The sequence below is a fragment of the Sminthopsis crassicaudata genome, chromosome 4, assembly GCF_048593235.1.
Source record: "Sminthopsis crassicaudata isolate SCR6 chromosome 4, ASM4859323v1, whole genome shotgun sequence".
NCBI lineage: Eukaryota > Metazoa > Chordata > Mammalia > Dasyuromorphia > Dasyuridae > Sminthopsis > Sminthopsis crassicaudata.
In genome coordinates, this window is record NC_133620.1 from 15,904,501 (window position 1) to 15,926,265 (window position 21,765).

Consider the following 21,765-nt stretch of genomic DNA (forward strand, 5'->3'; position numbering starts at 1 on the left):
AGAGCTTCTTTTGTGGAAAGGTATCTGGAAAGCTTCTTTTGGGGGAAAAGTCCACTAGAGCAGCCATCCCTCCCTCCCTCCCTTCCTTTAAAGCCTGTTCCCCCTTCAAATCCGACCTGGATCACTAAACTGGGTGACTTCAGGGAAGTGCCTTAGTCTCTTTGTAGATTTCAGTTGCAGACTTGCAAAATGAAGTCCAACTAGCCAGTTTCTAAGGTTCCACCTGCTCCATCTTTGATTCTAAGATTCTCTACCTCCTGCTCCTACCAAAAGGGGCGCCCCCCTGCAGTAAACTCCTGGCGGCAGACTTGCAGGGAGGAGGGAGAGGGGGAGGGGTGGTATAGTCTAGGCCGAAATCCGTTTGGGCTAGCAACGGGCTCCCGCGTCCTTAGCAACCAGGAAATGGGGCGGGGTTTGCCGTCTCCTGTGAATCTCTCCACCTGATTGGTGCACACCTCTCCTCCTACATTTAGCTCCAGGGCTCCAGTCCCCGAGACCGCACCTTCCTACCTGGCTGCAACCTCTCTAGGGGATCTAAGTGCAACCCACTCCCCTCTGAGCATCCTGGGCGCCAAGACCTGCGTAGGTAAGCGCCTGGAGAGCCTTGTGGCCCCTGGGTGCGGGGGGGGGGGGGGGGGGGGGAAGCTGGGACTGGGCGAGTTTTGCGCTTAGCGCAAAGAGAGCCTGCCAGAGTCTGGGGGCCCGAGTCCATGTTCCCCTTCTGGCCCTTTGGGGTCCGAGACTTTGAGGAAGACTTTTAGATCTCACTTGGTTCCTAACAACTCCAATGGTAGAGAATTTCCTCGAGAAAATCAGAAGCCCCCAAGAAAACCTTTGGGGAACACCGGGAGAGGGCCAGCTCCTGGGGACACGAACAGTGGCTTGCTTCACTTCGCCCCCTCCCTCCCCACAGCTCCTGGCAATATTCTAAAGGCTCCCGGTTCAAAGGCATTCTTTTCTAGAACCCAAACCTCCTGGGTTCCTTCTGGCTGTTCCATCCCTTCCCTCCCCCCCAAGATACTTCCTCTCTGGGTTCTAGGTATCTTCTCTGGCTGTTCCCCTTCCACCTTTCGCCTCCCCCCAATTCAGAATGTTCTCTGATTATTGACCTCCCCGGCTTCTTTTAAGTCCCAACTAAATTCTCTCTTCTACGGGATGGCCCCTCGAAATCCAGAGCCTTTCCTCTCGGGTTGATAGTGATACCCTCTTTATGGAGCTTGTTTGTATACATTTGTTTTCTGGTTGCCTCCTCCATTAGACAGGGAGCTCCTTGAGGGCAAGGACTGCCTTATTGTCTCCTCCCTCCCCCCCCCTTTCTCTCTCCCTCTCTCTGTCTCTCTCTGTCTCCCTCTCTCTGTCTCTCTGTCTCTCTCTCTCTCTCTCTCTCTCTCTCTCTCTCTCTCTCTCTCTCTCTCTCTCTCTGTCTCTCTCTCTGTCTGTCTCTGTCTCTCTCCTCTCTCTCTCTCTCTCTCTCTCTCTCTCTCTCTCTCTCTCTCTCTCTCTCTCTCTCTCTCTCTCTCTTCCCCCCCCTCTCTCTCTTTCCCTCTCTCTACCTCTCTCTTCTCTCTCTCTCTTTCTCTTTCTCTCTATTTTCTCTCTTTCTCTTCTCTATCTCTCCTCTCTTTCTCTCTCTCTTTCTTTATATCTCTCTTCTCTTCTTTCTCTCTTCTCTCTCTTGTCTTTCTCTCTCCTCTCTCTCTTTATTGCTCTCTTCTCTCTTTTTCTCTCTCTTCTCTTTCTTTTCTCTCTCTCTTCTCTCTCTTTCTGTCACTCTTCTCTGTCTCTCTGTGTCTGTGTCTATGTCTCTCTCTCTCTCTTTTTCTGTCCTCCTTTCTGTCTCCCTCTCTCTCCCTCCCTGTCTTTCTTTACCTTCCTCCCTCCCCCCTAACTCGTGCTTAGCACAGTGCCAGGCAAAAAGTGGGTAAAATAATATGTTTATTGATTGATTGATGTGGGACCAAGTGCTAGGCTAGAGGGGGAGTGGCTGGCTAGAAGAGGGAGGAGACAAACACTTTAAAAGAAAGTTGAAACCAGTTCAGAGAAACCTGAGCCTTATTTTCAATCCTGAATCATAATTTTATATTTTAAATCTGGAAAAGACTTTCAGATGTCATCTAGTCCAAGCCTTTGGGTTTTTATAGAGGAGAAAACTGAGGATTTTAGAGATTGGGACTTGGCAAAACCATTCAGGGAGAAAGTGGGACAGGCAGGATTTGACCTTAAGCTTTGTGGCTATAAATGGAGGATTCTTTCTACTATACTCCACCACGAGAAGTTTTCAGTCAACCCTGGATGGTTTGGAAAGTAGAAGGAACTGGGTTAAAATGGGAAGAAGGTGAGATTTGGAAACAACACACCTTCATCCAAATCCCAACTCTGCTGCTTACTATCTCTGGAACTTTGGGCAAAACATTAAACTCTCTGACCCTCAGTATCTTCCTTGGCAAAATGGTGTGGAAATGACCTTTATATTTCCTTTGGCAAAACCCGCCTATCATGTCTCTGGTCTGTCTTAGCTGGTATTCGTTCTATTTTAATATTTGTTGAAGAACAGAGAGGGAAGATTTATGAATCTTCCTTTGCCCACTCCCCACCCCTACCTGGTGCTACTTCCTGAGTTAGGAAGAACTTTAAAAATACGAGTGCCTTTAAGGTGGCTCTAAAGGGCTGCTGGTCTTGTCCCCTCCTTTTATTCCTAAAAGAAGTGAGTCCTGGAGTGGGCATCTGAATCTTCCATGATCAAGTTGGGCCCCAGATGTTTACCAGAAATATTATGCTACTTCTCTGACTTGCACATACTAGGTAGTAAGTAATGTTCGGGTTTTTTCCTAATTAAATGGAATGAAGTATCATCATAGATTGAGAGCAGGGAAGGACCTTGGATATCATCCCCAGCCTATGTCTCTCTTTTGACCCAGTGACCACTAAGTCCCAGAGAGAAGTAAGTTGCCCAAGACTAGTACAAGTCAGAGATGTTTAAACCCAGCTCCTCTGACTCCAAATTCTGCTCCTGCCATTCCACTGTGACTTTGAGTGGCCACAGGCAAAAGAGAGTCAGATCCTTTGTTGGAATGATGCAGTTAACACCAGCTTTTCTTCTTTGCAGTGGAGAGAAAGCAGCCCCATGCTGGCCTTCTCGAAGCCCTGAAGCTCCAGACTGCAGATTTCCAAGGACAGGGCTGTAGGTGTTTAGTGGGAACATTCCAGAAAGTCATGGCTTCCTCTTGGGACACCCCCTATCGAAGAGCTCCAATGCCTGAGACTGTGGTGAAAATTATCGGGAGTAAACATTACCGATTCCTGGTGGAAAAGCCAAAGACGTAAGTTGGTAGTTTGAAATAGTTGTTAATCCTGGACTGAAGAACCTAATAATGAGTCATTAAATAATTTTGGGACATGAAGGAATCCTCAAATACAGATAGATAGGTAGAGAAAAGAGAGAGAAAGAGAGACAGAGAGAGACAGAAACACACACACACAGAGAAAGAGAGAGAGAGAGAGAGAGAGAGAGAGAGAGAGAGAGAGAGAGAGAGAGAGAGAGAGACAGAGACAGAGAGACAGAGAGAGAGAGAGAGAGAGACAAAAAAAGACAGAGACAGAGAGACAGAGAGACAGAAAGAGATAGAGAGACAGAGGGAGAGACAGAGAGAGACAGAGAGAGACAGCGAGAGAGAGAAGCTCATATGGATAGATACATATATAGATACACTCATACACTCATATCAGTGTAAAGATCTATCTATAGATGTACTCATCTATCCATCTATACCTATCTCTGTCTGCCTATCTGTCTTTTTATCTATCTATCTATCTGCCTATCATGTTTGTAAAGTTTTAATCTAGTAAATAAGTAAAGCTTAAAATTGCATTAAGACATTTGAGCCCCTTGGTATAACCTGAGAATCCCACTCATGTCAGCTAGTGACATGAAACTTCATCTCCTCAATAGTTGAAGGAGAAGGAGAGGGAGGCAGGGAGCATGGGATTTTTGATATTTTTCATTTTTATGATTTCCCAAACTTCACAGAAGCGTTCTTTTTGAGATATGTCAATTCAGCACAAAGGAACTGGAAAAGGAACAAAGGAAGTGAGCAGGTTATGAAGGCCTTTAAATGCTAAAATAAATAAATAAATAAATTTACTCACTAAAGTTAATCTAGTATGGGAGATGGGGAGGATCATAGCATGATCATACCTACTCCTTTTAAAATATATTTGCAAACCTTCTTTTGTCCTTAATTTTGACATTGAGGTATATATCTACAATCCCGTTCTCTTGGGGAATAAGGACTGGATCCATCCCTTTATGATTTCTCACTTAAGGAAACTCCCTCTGCCATTGCAACTTGACACTTCTCTGTTACCTGCAGCCTTAGAGAGATGACTACAGTTAAGTTTCTTAGAGTCACCTAGTGAGTATCTTTCAGATGCAGTAGTGGAATCCTGGTCTTTCTGGTTTTGAAAACAATCCTCTTTCTAGTATGCTATGCTACTTTTTGTTCTGTTGATCAGATGTTATTAAATCTCCTGGATTTGATATAAGCAGCAACAGTGTCATCTACAAAAAGGAGCATCTGGAGGACTTCATCCACAGGAAAATTCTCTTAAACATGTATTGTACAGAAGATCTCCCCTATCACTCTAGGAACTAAGGATATATGCGCAAAAAATAAAACAATTTTTCTTCTTTTTCATAGTGATTTTTAAATATGTTTAATTATATATATTAAATTATATATGATTTAAATATATTTATTTTTTAGCATTCTTTCAAAATAATTCTGAGTTTCAAGTTCTCTTTCTCTGTCTCATCCTTTCCCTATTCATTAAGAAGGCAAGAAATATGATAAGCAATAATCACGGAAAATATAATTCCCTGTTAGCTATATCATACCGAAAAGGAAGAAAAAAAAAAGAAAGCTATAATTAACTTTGCACTCTGAGTTAATCAGTTCTCCCTCTGGAGATAGATCGCATTTTTTAACATAAGTTTTCTGGAATTGTCTTGGATCACTGTCTCGATGAGAATAGCTGAGTCATTCACAGTCCATTATCATTACAACATTGCTGTTATTATACAGAATCATCTACTGATTCTTTTTAACTTCACTTTGCATCGGTTCACATAAGCCTTGCCATATTTTCTGAAACCATCCCCCTTATCATTTCTTGCAGCACAATAGTTTTCCATCACAATCATATATCATAAATATTTTTTTTGGAAAAAAATAGATCTTTTTCCTTTGATCTGTTTAGGATACAGACCAGGCAATTTCAAATTGTTCTCTAGAATGATTGGACAGATTCACAAATCTATGAAGACTTAATTTTTGAACCTATTTTCCTTCATCTGATCTAGCATTTGTCATTTCTGATAGATGTAAAATTCTACTGCAGAGTTTTTTTGATTTCTCCATTCAGTAGTGATTTAGAGATTTTTTTTTCATATGACTATATAACTTTTATGTCTTTATATATAACTTTTGTCTTCTAAAAACTATTCTGTTCATATCTCTTAACAATTTATCAATTATGAAATGAAATTTTACAAAGTTCCCTATGTATTTGAGGGGAAAGAGCCTTTATCACAGAAACTTGCTGTAAAAACTTTTCATATTATTTTATTGTCCATGTTGATATTCCATTGTCTATTTAATTTAATCAAAAAGTAGTTTCTCTAATTATCTCTTTTATTTAGGTTTCTTTTTGCTTTTCCTTTGACTTAAATCATATTTGACACCCCTGACTGTATTATTATTTTTTTTACTTTGACTGAAGCATAATAGATTCTGCTCTATCTCTTTATTCGAATTCTCTGTGTAACTTTCAGTTTCAAGTGTTTCTATTATAAATAATGTATTGTTGGATTCTGGTTTCTAATGCATTCTGTCCTTTGCTTTCATTTTATAGGTGAACTTATGCCCTTCCTCTTCACAGTTATAATTGCTATGTATTTCCTTCCATCCTATTTTTCACTTTATTCTTTTTTTCTTTCTTTTTTGCCTTGTCCCGCCTTAAAAGTCTGTTTTGGCTCTGAGCACTATCTTCTTTAATCTGTCCTCCTTTTATCATCTCCTTCTTTCTCTTATCCCTTTTACTTCCTATTTTTCTATTGGATAGGATAGATTTTGAGGCCCAGCTGTGTGTGTGTGTGTGTGTGTGTGTGTGTGTGTGTGTGTATACTTTTCTTTTTGAACCAATTTTGATAAGATTGACAGTCAAGCATTGTCTGATATCTGCCCCTCATTTCCCCCCTTAGGTGTCTCTTTTATGTGTGATAATTCCCCCCATTCTATTTCTCCCTTTTTCATCTCCCAATCTCACCCCTTTTTTCTCACCCCTTCATTATTTTTTTAAATCGTCCCAACATAATTGACTCAGTCTCATCCTTTCTATCTATGTGGATTGCTTCTAATTGCCCTAATAATGATAAAGTTCTTGGTAATGTATGTATTATCTTCCCACATAGGAATTAAACATTTTAATTTTGTTGATTCTTTCATAATTTCTCTTGTGTTTTCATGTTTACTTTTTATGCTTACTTGAGTCTTGTCCTTGAATATCAAAATTTCTACTCAGTTCTGGTCTTTTCATTCAGAATATTTGAAAGTCCTGTATTTTATTAAACATCCTTTTGTTTCCTCTGAAGAATTATAGTCAGTTTTGTAAAATAGATTATTCTTAGTTGTAGTTCTACTTCTTTTACCTTCCAGAATATCATCCCAAGCCCTTTTGTCCTTTAACATGGAGGCTATTAATCTTGTGTGATCCTGACTGTAGTTCCATGATATTTGAATTGTTTCTTTCTGCCTGCAGTATTTTCTCTTTCACATGGAAGTTCTGGAATTTGATTCTAAAATTCTTGGAAGTTTTCATTTGGGAATCACTTTTAAGAGGTGTTGGGTGGATTATTTCAATTTCTATTTTATCCTCTGGATTTAAGAGATTGAGGCAATTTCCCTTTATATTTTTTTGAAATGTGATATATAGGTCCTTTTTGCTTTAATCATGCTTTACAAGTAATCCAATAACTCTTAATCTGTTTTCCAAGTCAGTTGTTTTTCCAGTGAGATATTTTACATTTACTTCTCCTTTTTCATTTTTTCATATTGTTTCTTGATATTTCATGGAGTCATTGGCTTCCATTTGCCCAATTTTGATTTTAAAGGAATGATTTTCTTCAGTGAATTTGCATGCCTCTTTTACCATGTTTTAAGGTATTAGTTTTTTTCAGTATTTTTGTGCCTCTTTTCCCCAAACTGTTAATTCTTTTTTCATAGAATTCCCCTATCATTCATATTTCTTTCCCCAATTTTCCTACCACTAATTAGCTATTTCTTTAACTCTTCTAAGAATTCTTGTTGGCTTGTATCCAATTAGCATATTTTTAAACCTTTGGGTTTTCACATTGTTGTCTCCTTCAGAGTTTGTCTTGGTCTTCCCTGCCACCATAGTAGCTTTTTATTGGCAAAATTTTTGTTGTTTGCCTATTTTTACAGCCTATTGACCATGAACTTTATATTGAGTTTTGAATGCAGTTAAATGGAGCATGAAAGGAAGTAACATTTGAGGCAGAAAGACCCACTACTGGGCTATTGTCATAGTCCAGGTAGGAAGTGATTGATGGACTTGAAGATATAAAGATTAGAACTGCAAACAGATTGGATATGTAGAATAAGTGTGAAATCACGGATGTTACTGAGATTATAAGCCTCCATCACTTGCAGCATAATGGTGCCTCTAACATTAATGAGTATTGGGAGGATTTTCAGGGAAGAAATAGGTTTGGAATTGGGTACGTGGAGAGACTATCCCTTTATTTCCTACATAATTCAGTTAATTTTGCTGAATCATAATCTATATCATATTCCTTAAATATAGCTATAAAGATCTGTCTTATGTCTTTTCTATGTCTTCTTTGAGGACTCATCAATTCAAATAAATTTCTTTATTATTTGGGACAAATAACATAATGAATAAATAAGTAAGTAAATAAATAAATAAGCAAAGAAAGAAAGAAAGAAATAGATGATTTCTTTATTATTTGGGACAAATTGATCTTGAAATATTTATAGGCTATCCAGATAGAATTGCCCAGTAAGCTACTGTTTATATGTGACTAGAGCTCAGGAAATATACTGGAGGTAGATATATAGATCTGTGAATCAACTGAAAAAAGATGATTATTAAACCTCATAGGATAGACTTAGAGTCCTTCCTAGTTTCTACACTCAAAGATCTCCAGGTTGGGATTCTGTCTCATCCTTCTAGACTATAAGCCCAATTTGAGCAGGAACTATATGAGGCCAAGAATTGAATCCAGATCAAAAACTAATAGAACTATAGAATTAGAGCTCTGGAGGATATCAGATATCATCTACCTCAGAGTTTAAATAGCTTTTCCAAGGTCACATATTTTGTACAAGCTTAGGGTTGCCTGACACACAAAACTGACACCAAAAAAGGTCGTTAAGTATCTTTGCTCTGCCTATAGTAAGTGACTATGAAATGTTGCTTGAATTTAGTTTTAGATTCATTTTAAAATTTATTTTTAAAAGAGTTACAGTGGAAAAGTGTACTCATATTTTTATTTTCAAACAATTTTCCTTGGTTTCCTCATTTTTGTAGATAGAAAACCAAGAAACTGAGTAGATTCATATATTGTTTAAGAACAGCAAATTAATGTCACAGTCAAGCTAGCTTGTTCTCCTCTCAATTTCTGGCCTTTGATTTTTTTTTTTTGTATTTTGTATGTATGGTATTGTCTCTAGAGTTACTCTCTCAACTAGTAAGCTGAGTCCCACTTACACTCTGAACATTCTAGAAATAACTTTGAAAGGTTAATAATGGTTGCTTACATCCATTATAACTCATGAGCCCTTGTTGATGTGCTCTCTCCATTATTGCATATCAACTAGCTAGCTAACAGACTTAATTAGCTTTTGGAATCACGTATTTAATAAGGTTGTCAGTAATAAAAATGCATACAAAGTGATTCCCCCTCATCTTCTTTCTCAAACAAGGTCTTATTTCCCCACAAGTACACATAAAATACACGAGATATGGGATTTGTGCTTAGATAACTCATAAGACATTGTGGTAACTTATAGCTCTTGGTTATAGCTGGAAGGCATTTTTTCTGTTTTGTGGGATTCTCATGAACTTCCCTGATGTTGCTTTTTTGGGGATACTGTTTGTAGAGTTTCAAAGCTTCCTTTTTACCATACCTAGTTTATTCTTAGCTCCCAAATGTCAAATGCTTCCACCACCCACTGTTATTCCAAGGATACTATAAGGATTTCCATTGAAAAGACCAACACCTTGCATCCTTTTTAAGGTTCACAAGGTCATCTTCTGTTCAAGGTGAAAAGAAGATCCAAAGGTTGTCTTGTCTTCTCCCCCAATTGTTTTCCTTTTAGATCATGGCTAGCAATGTGGGTTATATATCTGCTTGCTATGGCAATTTCTGATTTCAAACTAGCTTCCTGTTTTCATCCAAGCTCCCCAGAGTATTTTCAACTGAAGTCAGATCTTCCTGATACTGAGTCCAACTCTATCCACTGTACCATTCCTATACAAGCGTTCTCCTTGGACTCAGTGATCAAGAGCCATTAGAAGTTATTTATGAGGTTAAAGAAAATTTTCTTATGAGTAGATCTATCCCAAAGTATAAAGTGTGCAATTTAGGAAGTAGTGGTCTGATCTAATAGAGAAATGACATCAGCCACGGAATAAGTTCATATCAAGTGATGTCATGCTATTCAGATGAAGGACCCTGAAGGACTTTGGAGAAAGTTAAATAGTCTTTATTAAGCACCTACTATGTGTCAGGGCCTCTATAGTAATCATTGCTATTCAGATGAAGGACTCTGAGGGACTTTGGACAAAGTTAAATAGTCTTTATTAAGCACCTACTATGTGTCAGGGCCTCTATAGTAATCATTGCTATTCAGATGAAGGACTCTGAGGGACTTTGGACAAAGTTAAATAGTCTTTATTAAGCACCTACTATGTGTCAAGGCCTCTATAGTAATCATTGCTATTCAGATGAAGGACTCTGAGGGACTTTGGACAAAGTCAAATAGCTTTTATTAAGCACTACTATTTATCAGGCCCTGTCCAAAATGCTATATATATATATATATATATATATATATATATATATATATATATTTATATATATATATATATATGTAGAAAGGCATACATACATATAGATAAAGATATAAGTTATTATATGTATACATACACTAATGTATACTTCTATGAATATATGCAAGCACATATGTATATATGTGTGTATGTATATATACATATGTGTGTGTATATATATATATATATATGTACACACACACATATATACATATATATTGTTTTAATGTTTTTTAATGTTTTTTTTTCTTTTAAAGAAAGGATAGGTATTTAGATTATCTTTTATCCAGTCCAAAAAACAGCAAGGACTGAATCCTGGAGTTTGAGAATTAAAAGGAAGGTCAGTGGCCATTCAGTCCATTCCATATCCCCAAATGGAATCTCCTCCAGGACATCCCTGAGAAGTAGTCCCCTGGCCTTCACTTAAATACATCCACTGAGGGAGAATCCATTCTCTCTTAAAGCCACATATTCTTCTTTCATAAACTCTAATTTTTGTGGACTTTTTCATAACAAAAAGCCCTAATTTTCCCTTTCACAACTTCCACCCATGCCTTTTCACCCTTCTACATGATGAAATTAGATCCTAATTCGAGGCTTTGGCAGGAATATTAATCTTATTCCAGAAGGCACTTTGCGCATTAGTGGGGGCAGTTGGAAATTGGTGACATAAGTGTCTGCGGAAGCTGGCAGACCTTTAAGGTGGCATCTGGTGACCTTTTTGCTGCCCCCACCTAGACCTTTCCAAGTTTTATGTTCTATGTATGCAGGGTGTGCCTGGGTCCTTTTGATAGCTACAACCCACACTGCAGATAGGGAGTGCTAAAAAGGCTAATTTGCTGGAAGGTTTGAGTCAGGTCAAGTGGGCTGGTGAACAGTTGGAAGGGTGTCCTTTCTCAATCTGCCATCTTCATCCTCCTCCTTCATTGCTCTTCTCAAGCCCAAATCAGCTGTCCATCACCATGGAAAAGTTGGCTGCATCTCTGTTTCCAATAGGTCTCGTTGTTGCTTTTTTCATCTTTTGAAGCTGTAATCACTACTTTTTGTCAAGTTAGACAGGAGCGTAGAGGCAGCAGCAATGAGAACTGTGAGCTTGTGAAGAACACTGTGTGGTGTTCTCAAACTGGTTGTTTTCATGGCAGACACAGGCAGTTTCTGAGCTGGGGAGGTTGTTGCATGGTACCAGCATCCATGATCCACCTCCCTCACTTTTTAAAAAGAGTGCTGTTATTTAAAAACAAATTTATTCTGAAGGTATAAAGGGGCTCATTGTGTGTGTGTGTGTGTGTGTGTGTGTGTGTGTGTGTGTGTGTGTGTGTTTTAATCACTAAATCACTAAACTTTTGGCAGATGGGCATCTCATCTACATCTCAGATTCTGGAGGCCAAATTCTATCTGAGATTCTTTTTCTGAGGGTGAGGGAAGATGAGGGAATCAAAGCTGCCAGGCTTCCGTCTCTTTGTCTAAAATATTGTCTCCATAGGGCCTTCACTGTGACAAAAAGATGGAAAAATTGTAAAACCATTATATAGATCTGAGGAGTCTCACCCTAAATCCTATTTCTATACCAGAACTAAGCTATCTGTCCCCAATAGGTTTCCAAGGGTATCTTTGAGGGATTTGGAAAGGCATTTCTCTAATGCTTCCTACCTTAAGCTCCCATTCTGTTTTTGTTGTTGTTGTTATTGTACCGTAAAGCATCGCTAGTTGTACCTCAGTTTTATTTAACCAATTAAAATCAATTTCACTTTTACAAAGGGATATTTAGATATAGCAAGAATTGAAATCATACAGAATTTGGAGTCAAGGGATCAGTTTTGATCTAAACTTTTGTTGATATTTTATGCCCTTGAATTTGGCTTCTATTGCCCTAAATCTCCTTATATTTTGAAAGAAGGAGCCCAACTTAGCTCCTTTAAGGATTTTGCTACTTCTTAATCAAGTCATCCTGTGACCTGCTGGGTAGAAGTCACCCAAGGCACAAAAAAGTTAAGGCAACAATTCCTCCTCTCAAAGAACTTTCCACTAGTAGTGATGGAGACATGCACATAATTAATGAATCAACAACATTTCTTAAAGTCTCAATCTGTGCTGGGCAAAAAAGGAAGAATGAAATAGTCCCTGCCTTCAGAGAGCTTCCTTTCTGTTCAAGACAAGTCAACTATTGTATGCTTTAGTGAGTTATGTTGGCCTAGTATGAATTCTGTTTATGAGGTTCAGGGCAGTGGAAAGATTATCAGACTTTAAGTCAAAGATCTGGGTTCCATTCCCTTCCTTGCTGTTAAAGAAACCAAGATTTACACAAACTGGTGAATACAAAATACATCCAAGGTAACTGTTGCGAAGGCATTAACAACTGGAGGGACCAAGAAAGATATCATTTAGGAAATGGCATTTGATCTGTGACTTGAAAGAAACTGAAAATGCTAAGATGGAAAGATGAAGAGGTATGACATTTCTACCATAAATCACAAGAAGACAGATTCGAGTCTGAAAAGTGTCCAAAATAGATCCAGAGAATGGGAGAACATAAAATGAAGAATTTGAGAAAGGATAGATCCCTTTCATGTGTGAGGTGCCAGAAAACTTCCCACAGGAGGCACCCTTGGAGCCTTGAATGGCAGACTAAGGAATTGGAAGATCTGAGTTCAGATCCTGTCTTCTGTACTGGCTGAATTATCTTGTGCAAGTCACTTCACCTCTCTCAGTTTCAATTTCTTTTTCTGCAAAATGGGAATCATAATAACATTGCCTACTTTGCAGAGTTGTTAGGAAGACCAAATGAGATGGTGTGAATAATAATAAACAACAACATATGCATATGTAAAGCATCTTTAAAGGCTACATAAATGCTAGCTGTTATGATAATGCTATGAGTTTGTTACTTGGAAAAATATGGTTTCTAGTGAATTTCCAGGGATCACAGAATCCATATGTCAGAGGTATCCTAAAACTAGGTCTTCCTGGATTTAAGGATGGCTGTCTGTAAATTAGACTATGTTGCACGCAACATGAATAAGAATTTCGAATAAGAATAAGAACCAAAATTCTTATGGTGATGTAGATGGGCAGAAGGTGGGGAAAGTGGAGCTGGTAGCTTACAGGACAGATAGCATTTGGGTTAAATTTCCAAGGTCACAAGGAGCAGAGAACATTGGGAGCGAAGGCCAAAATGGACAGGCAATGATGGGGAGATCAAGAGGGATCCACCCTACCTACATTCACAGTATATGATGCATTTAAATGAACAAACTTTAAAGTTTGCAAACAAATTATGAAATATTGCACACATGTATTTGATAAGACTGGAAAGGTCATAGGAATAATTTTCAGTTTTTTTTAAGTCATGCTTGATTCTTCACAAACCCATTTGGGATTTTCTAGGCAAAGATATGGAGTGGTCTCTCATTTCCTTCTCAAACTCATTTTACAATCGAAAAAATTGAGACCAACAAACTAAATGACTTACCAGGGATCCCACAGGTAGTCTGATTTGAATATGAATATTACTGTAAATTAATTAATGTTCATATTAATATTAGCAAGGCACTTTGTGATCTGCAAAGCTATTTCCATATAATAATCTCTTTTGATTCATAATATAACCCAGAAAAGGAAGCATGATTATCCCCATTTTTCAAATGAGGAAATTGAGGCTGAGACAGATTTAGGGATATGCCCAGGATCAAACAGTTGGATTATAATAATGATAACTAGCATTTACTTGGCAGTTTAAGGAAGACAAAGCATTTTGATTCCTATAATAATCCTGGGAGATAGGTGCCATTATTAGCCCTATCTTACAAATGTGGAAACTGAGGCAGCTAGAGGGATGTGCTTTTCCCAGAGTAAATTAGTATATGTGTGAAGCTGGAATGAAATTCAAAGTTTCCTGACTTGGTTTCATTTCTGTACAGCACCCATTTGGTATTCCTGGGTTCAAGTTCCTGCCTCTGTGAAGAGCTTTGAAATACTTGTTTAGCGGTTATTCAGTAAGCAAGTGGGAATCAATGGGGATTTCTGAGCCATAGAGAGCCACTCTCGATTTTAAATAGAAGGAAAATCAGCCTGGCAAAAACAAAGAAGAGCTCTCAGGAATCTAGCCCTAAATGAACTTACTAAATGCTTGTGGATTGATTAATTGACTTAAAGGTGTCACATTGTTTAAGTTCCTGTGACTCATTTTGGATAATGTTTTAAAATCTGAAAATGATTTTTTTATTATTTTAAAAAGGTTAGCTTATATTTTTAAGTATGCTTTAAAAATGTCTTGGGACCAAGGTGTTATAATGAGAATATATTTTTGGACTTTTTAATGAGTACAAGTAATATTCAATTTACAGAAATTCATTTTACAGCCAACTTTCCCAGAATACACTTTTCCTATAAAGGGGGTAAGGGTCTGGTTTTGGTTTACTGATAGAATTTCTGAATTTGAAATGAAACTATGATATATAACAGTTAATAATAAGAATAATTATTATTCAAATACTTCATATTTACATAGCACCTCAAGTTTAGAAGTCAACTATTGTATGCTTTAGTGAGTTATGTGAGTGCGGCCTAGTATGAATTCTGTTTATGAGGTTCAGGGCAGTGGAAAGATTATCAGACCTTAAATCAAAGATCTGGGTTCCATTCCCTTCCTTGCTGTGTTAACCAAGGAAGTCATTAGAGCAGTGAAATGTTTCCTCACCTATAAAGCACGAATAATAATATTTGTTCCACTTACCTCATTGGGTTATTTCTAGGTGAACTCCTTAGAATCTACAAAGGTTTATAGAAAATTATTAAAGGGTGTCACCCCTTATAAAGAAGAGATCTAGATTTTTACTTTTACTTACCCTGGTCTTGCTAATAAGGGAAAGGCATCTTTGGGATCAAGGGATATTCTTCCCTTCTCATTTCAGCCTGAGGAGAGGATGTCTCAGGGAAATACACAGCTTGAAAAATAACAAGGGAGGAGAACTGCGGAAAGGGCCAAGTACCAGTGATCTGTCTTAACTTCCTCCCCTCTCCAGTTACAAAGTTTGCAAATAACTTCTAGGCTTTTACTTTTAATGAAGAAACATGATTCCTCTTTAAAAATCTATGTTGACTGATGCCTTACTGGAAATGACAAGAAACAGGTAAAAAGGTTTGTGTTTTCCTTCTTTCCTTTCCTTTCCTTTCCTTTCCTTTCCTTTCCTTTTCCTTTCCTTTCCTTTCCTTTCCTTTCCTTTCCTTTCCTTTCCTTCCTTTCCTTTCCTTTCCTTTCCTTTCCTTTCCTTTCCTTTCCTTTCCTTTCCTTTTTCCTTTCCTTTCCTTTCCTTTCCTTCTTTCCTTTCCTTTCCTTCTTCTTCTTTCTTCCTTCCTCCCTCCTTTCTTCCTTCTTTCCTTCCTTCCTTCATTCCTTTTTCTCTCTTTCTTTTTTACAAATTGAAAAAATGCAACGTGAGAAAATAGTAGTGTGACTTCTAATTAAATAATCCACAGAGCAAACAACAATTGCTTATTTCAGGAGGACCCCCCCCCCCCATGTCCCTTGATACTTTCTGATAGTTGATGATATTTCCACTTTAGGGCACTGTTTCTTCTTTAAGGCACTAGATACTCTTGATACTTCTGATAGTTGATGATATTTCCACTGTGTTCTTTAGGGCACTATATACTCACTCTTCTTCTTTAAACACTCAAGAAGACTTAAACACTGTCTTCTTTCAGCCAGGTGAAGGAGAACACAACTAAAGCTCAGCCTGAGCTAGGGCCATTGGTACCTCATCATGGAAGGCAATTTGGGGAAAATCTGCCAGCTCTCAACAGTCTTGCTGATCCCAAAGTCAAGTTCAATCCTGGTTCCAGAGAGCAGAATAAAGGTGGAAAGGAAGAAGACAAATCTACTCTCCTTGGAGCAGGCAGCAGTGTGAGTAATTATAACAGTGATTGCCTTTGGATTTGTTCTTGAGCCTTTGATAAAGGAAAATGGTGAGATGGCCATGGAAATATATACCTCCAGATTCACTTGTGGGCTCACAGGATTTAAAGCTAAGATGGAGTTAGAGAAAGCCTAATGCAATAGCATCATTTTGTAGGCATAAGGAGGCCAACTGACTTCATTAGATCAAAGGAACATAAATTTAGAGCAGGAAAACTACCCCATCAATTTAGCACTAGGATCCTATACCATGATTTTATCAATGGGATTGAGGCCTAGAGACAAAGTGTGTCTCCCTGAGATCCCACAGAAAAAAGCACAGGATCATGGTAGAGAGCAAGGAGGGAGCTAGAGGCTAACAAGTCCAACTTCTCCTTTTACAGAAGAGGAAACTGATGACTGGTAACTGGCCAGGGAGGACCACAAGAAGATTGATTTGAATACAGATCATCCGGCTCCACTGTTAGGGCTCTTTCTAATACACCTGGTCACTTCACAAAATCCTGGAGAGGCTAATTGGCTTGCCTAAGAATTCATAGATAACAATTGGCTAGTTTTTTCCACACTTAAAAGCTCAGAGCTCAGCCCAGATTCAGCACTCCAATCAGGCCGACTTCCACTGTCAGAATCAGCATTGGAACTCACAGCTTCTAACACCAAAACCCAGTCTCCTTTCCCTTGTGTATCATTGCCAATAGGTCAGAGATGATAAAACTTTAGAGAGAATTAACATGTAAAATGAGAAATGCACTTCTGAGCTATCTGGGCAGCTAGTCAGACATATTTATTAAGCACTTACTATATGCCGGGTACTCTCCTAAGTTCTGTTCATACAAAGAAAGGCAAAAAAAAATTATTCCTACATTCAAGAAGAGTCCGGTCTAATAGGCAAGTTGTAATCATTCACTGTCATGGATTTTTTAATCTTTATATTGGTGAGGTAAAACTGAGTGACTTTGGTGTTCCCTTTGAATTCTGAACTCAATAATTCTATGTCTTAGGACTGCCTCAGAACAGGACTGCTAAAATTCTTGAAGATGTACAATAAAAGAAAATGTGACTTCCTCAAGCCTCTAGATTTGGGACCCAATGGCTGCATAGGGGCTTTATCTTTGATAATCTATCTAAATGAGCAAACAGCTCAGAATAAGACTCCAGTACCTCGATTATGCCTGATCTCAAACCTGAACACAATGGAGCTTGGTTAGTACCTGTGTAAATTGTACCTCAAAGTAATATCAGGTGCTGCAGGCTTGGGTGAGGAAAGGAAAGGGGAAAGCTCTAACAAAGTGTAGGAAAGTTGTCACAGAGAAGAGAGATCACATGATCCTTAGAGAAGTTCAGTTTGCACAGCAATGTGGATTCACTAAAAGTGTCCAATCTAGCCTCATCTCTCTCTTTAGTCAAAGAAAATAGAAATTTAGAGCTAGTAGAGGCATTAGCAATCATTCCAGGACAGTGGATAGAGTCCTGGACCTGGAGTCAGGAAGATCTCTGAGTTCATTTCAGCCTCAGATACTTCCTTGCTGTGTGACCCTGGACAAATCATTCAACCTATGTCTGCCTCAGTTTCCCCATCTGTGAAATGGGAATATTAATAGCATTTACCATGTAGAGTTGTAAGAATCAAATAAGGTAATTGTATAATGCTTTGTAAACTTTAAACATTATAGAAGTATATTGCAAATTCTTATTATCATCTTATTCTTATTCTTACTTTACAAATGAGGAAATGAAGTGCTACAGAACTTGATACACATTATACTTAGCTGATAAATAGAAGATAGAAAGCTAGAGCCCAAGGATGCTGAATTCTAGGTTCTAAACCGGTGGTCCTCGAACTTTTTAAATAGGGGCCAGTTCCCTGTCCCTCAGAGTGTTGGAAGGTTGGACTATTGTAAAAACAAAAGCTCACACTCTGTCTCTGCCCCTCAGGCCATTTGCCATAACCCGGCAGGCCGCATAAATGTCCTCAGTGGGCCGCAGCTGGCCTGTGGGCCGTAGTTTGAGAACCCTAAACTAAGGTAATCTAATTATCCAATGGGATTGGATGGGACATTTGTGACAATTCAATTAATAAATCAATCAGCAAGACTTTATGAAGTGCCTGTTGTGTACTAGGCAGCCTACTAAAGCCAAGGCATAAAGAAAAAACAAAAGTGAAATAGTCTAGCCTTCAAGGCGCTTACAATCTAATGATGGATCATTTTATTTTATCTTGACTCTGAATAAATAGCTAGCATAATCCTCTCACAAACACAATCATTTCCATTTGCAGGGTGCTTTGAGGTTGACCAAGTGATGCTCTCAGAGAAGCTCTGTGAATTGGGTAATATAGGAATCATCTCATAGTTGAGGAAACCAAGACTCAGAGAGAGAGAGATCTGGGGGATTAAAGCACTACCTATCCTCCAAGGGAAGAAGCAAGATTTCATTTGTTCCTCACAATATGCCTAGGAAGACAATACAGTTATTGTACCCATTATATGGTTGAGGAAACAGGCGCTCAGAGAGACTATAAAACTTACTCAGGATCATGTAACTAGTAAGTGTCTGAAGTAGGTTTTCAATCAGGGTCCCTGTTAAGGGGTGAAATAAAGTATCTGTCAATCCAGACGAAGGTGAGAAAATATATAAAAGGAAGACAGTTCAGGAAATAAGGATTATTGATATTGTAGTTGAACAGGATGGAGAGTACCTAAACATAGAGCTCCCTCAAGTCTTCCCCCTCTTGTTGTTACAAGTGTAGAGGGTCAGGATATAAGTTACCCCCCTTCCCACATCTGGAAAGTGTCAGAGCAGATCTAGAACCTGAGCCCCCTGACTTAGGGGTCCAGAGCTCCCTCTGCAATGCCCCCCTTGTTGTCTAGTCTTGTGGCTTGAGAGAGAGGCTCCCTGCTTCCTCTCACAGAGCCTAGCAGGTTTCTGAGCTCTGGGGGTCCTTGCACAAGGCTTGGCAGGGCTGACACCAGACCCCCAGACAAAGCCAGCCTCAGTGTGATGCAGGGGGGACTCACTAATTAGCCTCGTCTGCAGACAAGCTTGGTAACGGTCCAACAGATGGTAGGCACAGTTGTCTGGGACAGGAGGTGAAGGTATCGGCTGTGGGGCTCTCATTACCACTATTGGGAAGCCGGAGAAGCCATCATGCTGGAGTTAAAGATGTGAAGAAATCACAGAAAAGCATTCCAAAGCCAACTCCCTTATGGCTTTCTAAATCAGCATTGCCACGTAGGGATGGGGGTAGTGGGGCTCACTCCCTGAAATTCTTCAAATAAAGACTGCAGATGATGGATGGTTTCTCCCAAAGAGTCCCAGTAATAATTTAGAAAGCACAATTTGTCACGAGATGTCAAAGCAGCATTTGAATTTATAAACTGAGTCATAAGCTGGGTGGAATTTTACAACAGAGGCTATCACAGCTGGGAGGATGCTGTAACTGAATAGGACCTTGGACAGAGAACTCAAAACTCCCATCGAAACTATCATGTCTCCAAAGCTTACAATGGACTGAAAAATTGGACTTGTTGACCCCAAAGGACTTTCTCAGCTTCCAATTTATGATCCTTATGACCTAAAATTTTTTATATCTCTCTTGTGTGTATTAGATGCTCTCAATTCACAGAATCCTCTGACTGAATGGCCCTCCGATAAGAAACACACTAGTACCAAACACACTACAAGTTTGTAGACAAGAGCGTACATTTAAGAAGAAATTAACTCACCTCTCTTCTTCTACTGTTGTCTTTTCTCTGTCAGATTCTAAAATGGGCCAAAGCTCAGTGTAGCTCGGTGCCCTCGGGAGACCAGTCGCTGTCCTATCTTCATGGCCTCCCCAAACCCAGCCCCAAAGATTGGACCTTGGAACACATGTCTAGAAATGGTCCAGCTGGGCTCGAGGTATCTATATTCGAGTGGGATTATTTTATGGATAGAGAGCAGAAAAGCAAAGGTACCGAATACAGGTAATAGGTGTAAATCATAGGGACTTAGAACTTAAAGCTGAAAAATCAACTCCATGTTTCTTGCTTTATTTTAATTTTCAAAAGAATTTTTAAAAGCTTTTTGCTTTGCTATCACCAGCATTTACAGATTGATTCCTTTCCCACCCCTATCATTTATAACCTTCTTATTGTTTCCTACAAAAGATACTTTATCTCCTGACTCCATCAATTTTTTTTTTTTTTTGCTGTCCTCCGAGTCTGAAATAATCCCCATTCTTGTATCCCCTCCTGGCTCCTCCTAGTCTCAGCTCATATGCCACCTTCTGTTAAGGGCTTTTCCCATTATTTTTGCCTCCCTTTGTTTCTCCAATACTTAGTACATTGCCTGGCATGTAGTAAATGCAAAATTGCTTATTATCTTGACCCATTCTCCCAAAGTAGTCTTGTCTTATTTAAAAAATAAAATAAAATGAGTTGAGCAAAACCAACTGCTGCATCCACAGTCACATTCTGCTTCTTTGTCCCCTACCACTCATGTAGAGGATAATTCTTTGTGTCCTTTTGGGGGCCAAGACTATTTATATCATGTGTAATGTATCATGAATCCACCATTTAGTTTTAGTGATCTTTTTATTTATACTATTCTAGTCATTTTGTATATGATTTTCCTTGTTCTACTTACTTTATATTCTGAATCAGTTCATTCAAATCTTACCGCTCTGATTTTGTCTGGGCCTGTAATTTCAGCAGCCCTGCCATCCCATGTTTCTTTAAGTTCCATCAATTAGTTGTTTCTTATGCTGCAATAATATTCTTTAATATGTTTGACTACCACAAAAGTACACAATAATACCAAAAAGTACATATGGCATCTTGTTTTTTTTTTTTTTAGTTAGTCTATTTTAAACTTAAATACAAAATAGGGAAAATTAAAAAAAAATGTCATGTGCATATAGAACATAAAAGGATACAAAATATAAAGCAAGAAATTTCCATTTCAAAAAAAGTCTATTTAATGAATACTATGTATTCAGAGTTCTCTATCTTTTCTTTGATTCCTCTTAGATTTTCTGATATGCTTAGCTTTTTTTTTTCCCCCCTGAGGCTGGGGTTAAGTGACTTGCCCAGGGTCACACAGCTAGGAAGTGTTAAGTGTCTGAGTCCAGATTTGAATTCAGATCCTCCTGAATTCAAGGCTGGTGCTTTATTCACTGTGCCACCTAGATGCCCCCAAGCAGTGTACTTTTTACTTTATTCTTTTCCACCCTTCCTCAACCCTGCCACCTAAGAAGGCTATAACTAACTAAGCTTGGATATACAAAATAATTGTCTAAAATTGGAATATCTTTCTACAACATTTTCCCAACATTCCCAAAATTTCCCAATATTTCTAAGGATGTTGGTAATATAAAGTAAAACAATATATAGGAACTACACAGGAACACAAATAGTATCTCTTTCCATCCCTTTTCATTATCTCAGCCAGATGATGATGTGCAGAAGGACATCAGCGAATTCCTAGGTCATTCAGATCCCCTCTAGAATTCTCCCAAGGCAGTTTAGAACTCTCAGGTTTATTACAGAAGGGCTCATCTAGAAGCCAAACTTGACCTAGAACCAACTTAATGGACATTAGTCTCCTTCATGCTATGGGCTAATCTAACATTCTCCTTATCCTGCTTCAGACCGAATAGACTATCTCCATATCTTTGCCCAAGCCTTTGAGATGCCTTTCTTCCCTCACCTCTAGAATCC

At 38.6% G+C, this 21,765-nt stretch overlaps 1 protein-coding gene across 2 annotated transcripts in view; it reads left to right on the plus strand.

The window, feature by feature from the left end:
- Positions 1–458: 458 nt before the first annotated feature.
- C4H1orf87 (chromosome 4 C1orf87 homolog) overlaps positions 459–21,765 on the plus strand; it is a 60,962-nt gene continuing 39,655 nt past the window's right edge. Inside the window, exons 1-4 of one of the 2 annotated variants that reach the window (XM_074265786.1) lie at positions 459–586; positions 3,107–3,320; positions 15,856–16,054; positions 19,826–19,966. In XM_074265786.1, coding sequence (XP_074121887.1) covers positions 3,214–3,320; positions 15,856–16,054; positions 19,826–19,966 — 447 coding nt within the window. In that variant the 5' untranslated portion in view covers positions 459–586; positions 3,107–3,213. The remainder of the gene's footprint in view (positions 587–3,106; positions 3,321–15,855; positions 16,055–19,825; positions 19,967–21,765) is intronic. The other variant, XM_074265788.1, reaches the window with a different exon arrangement.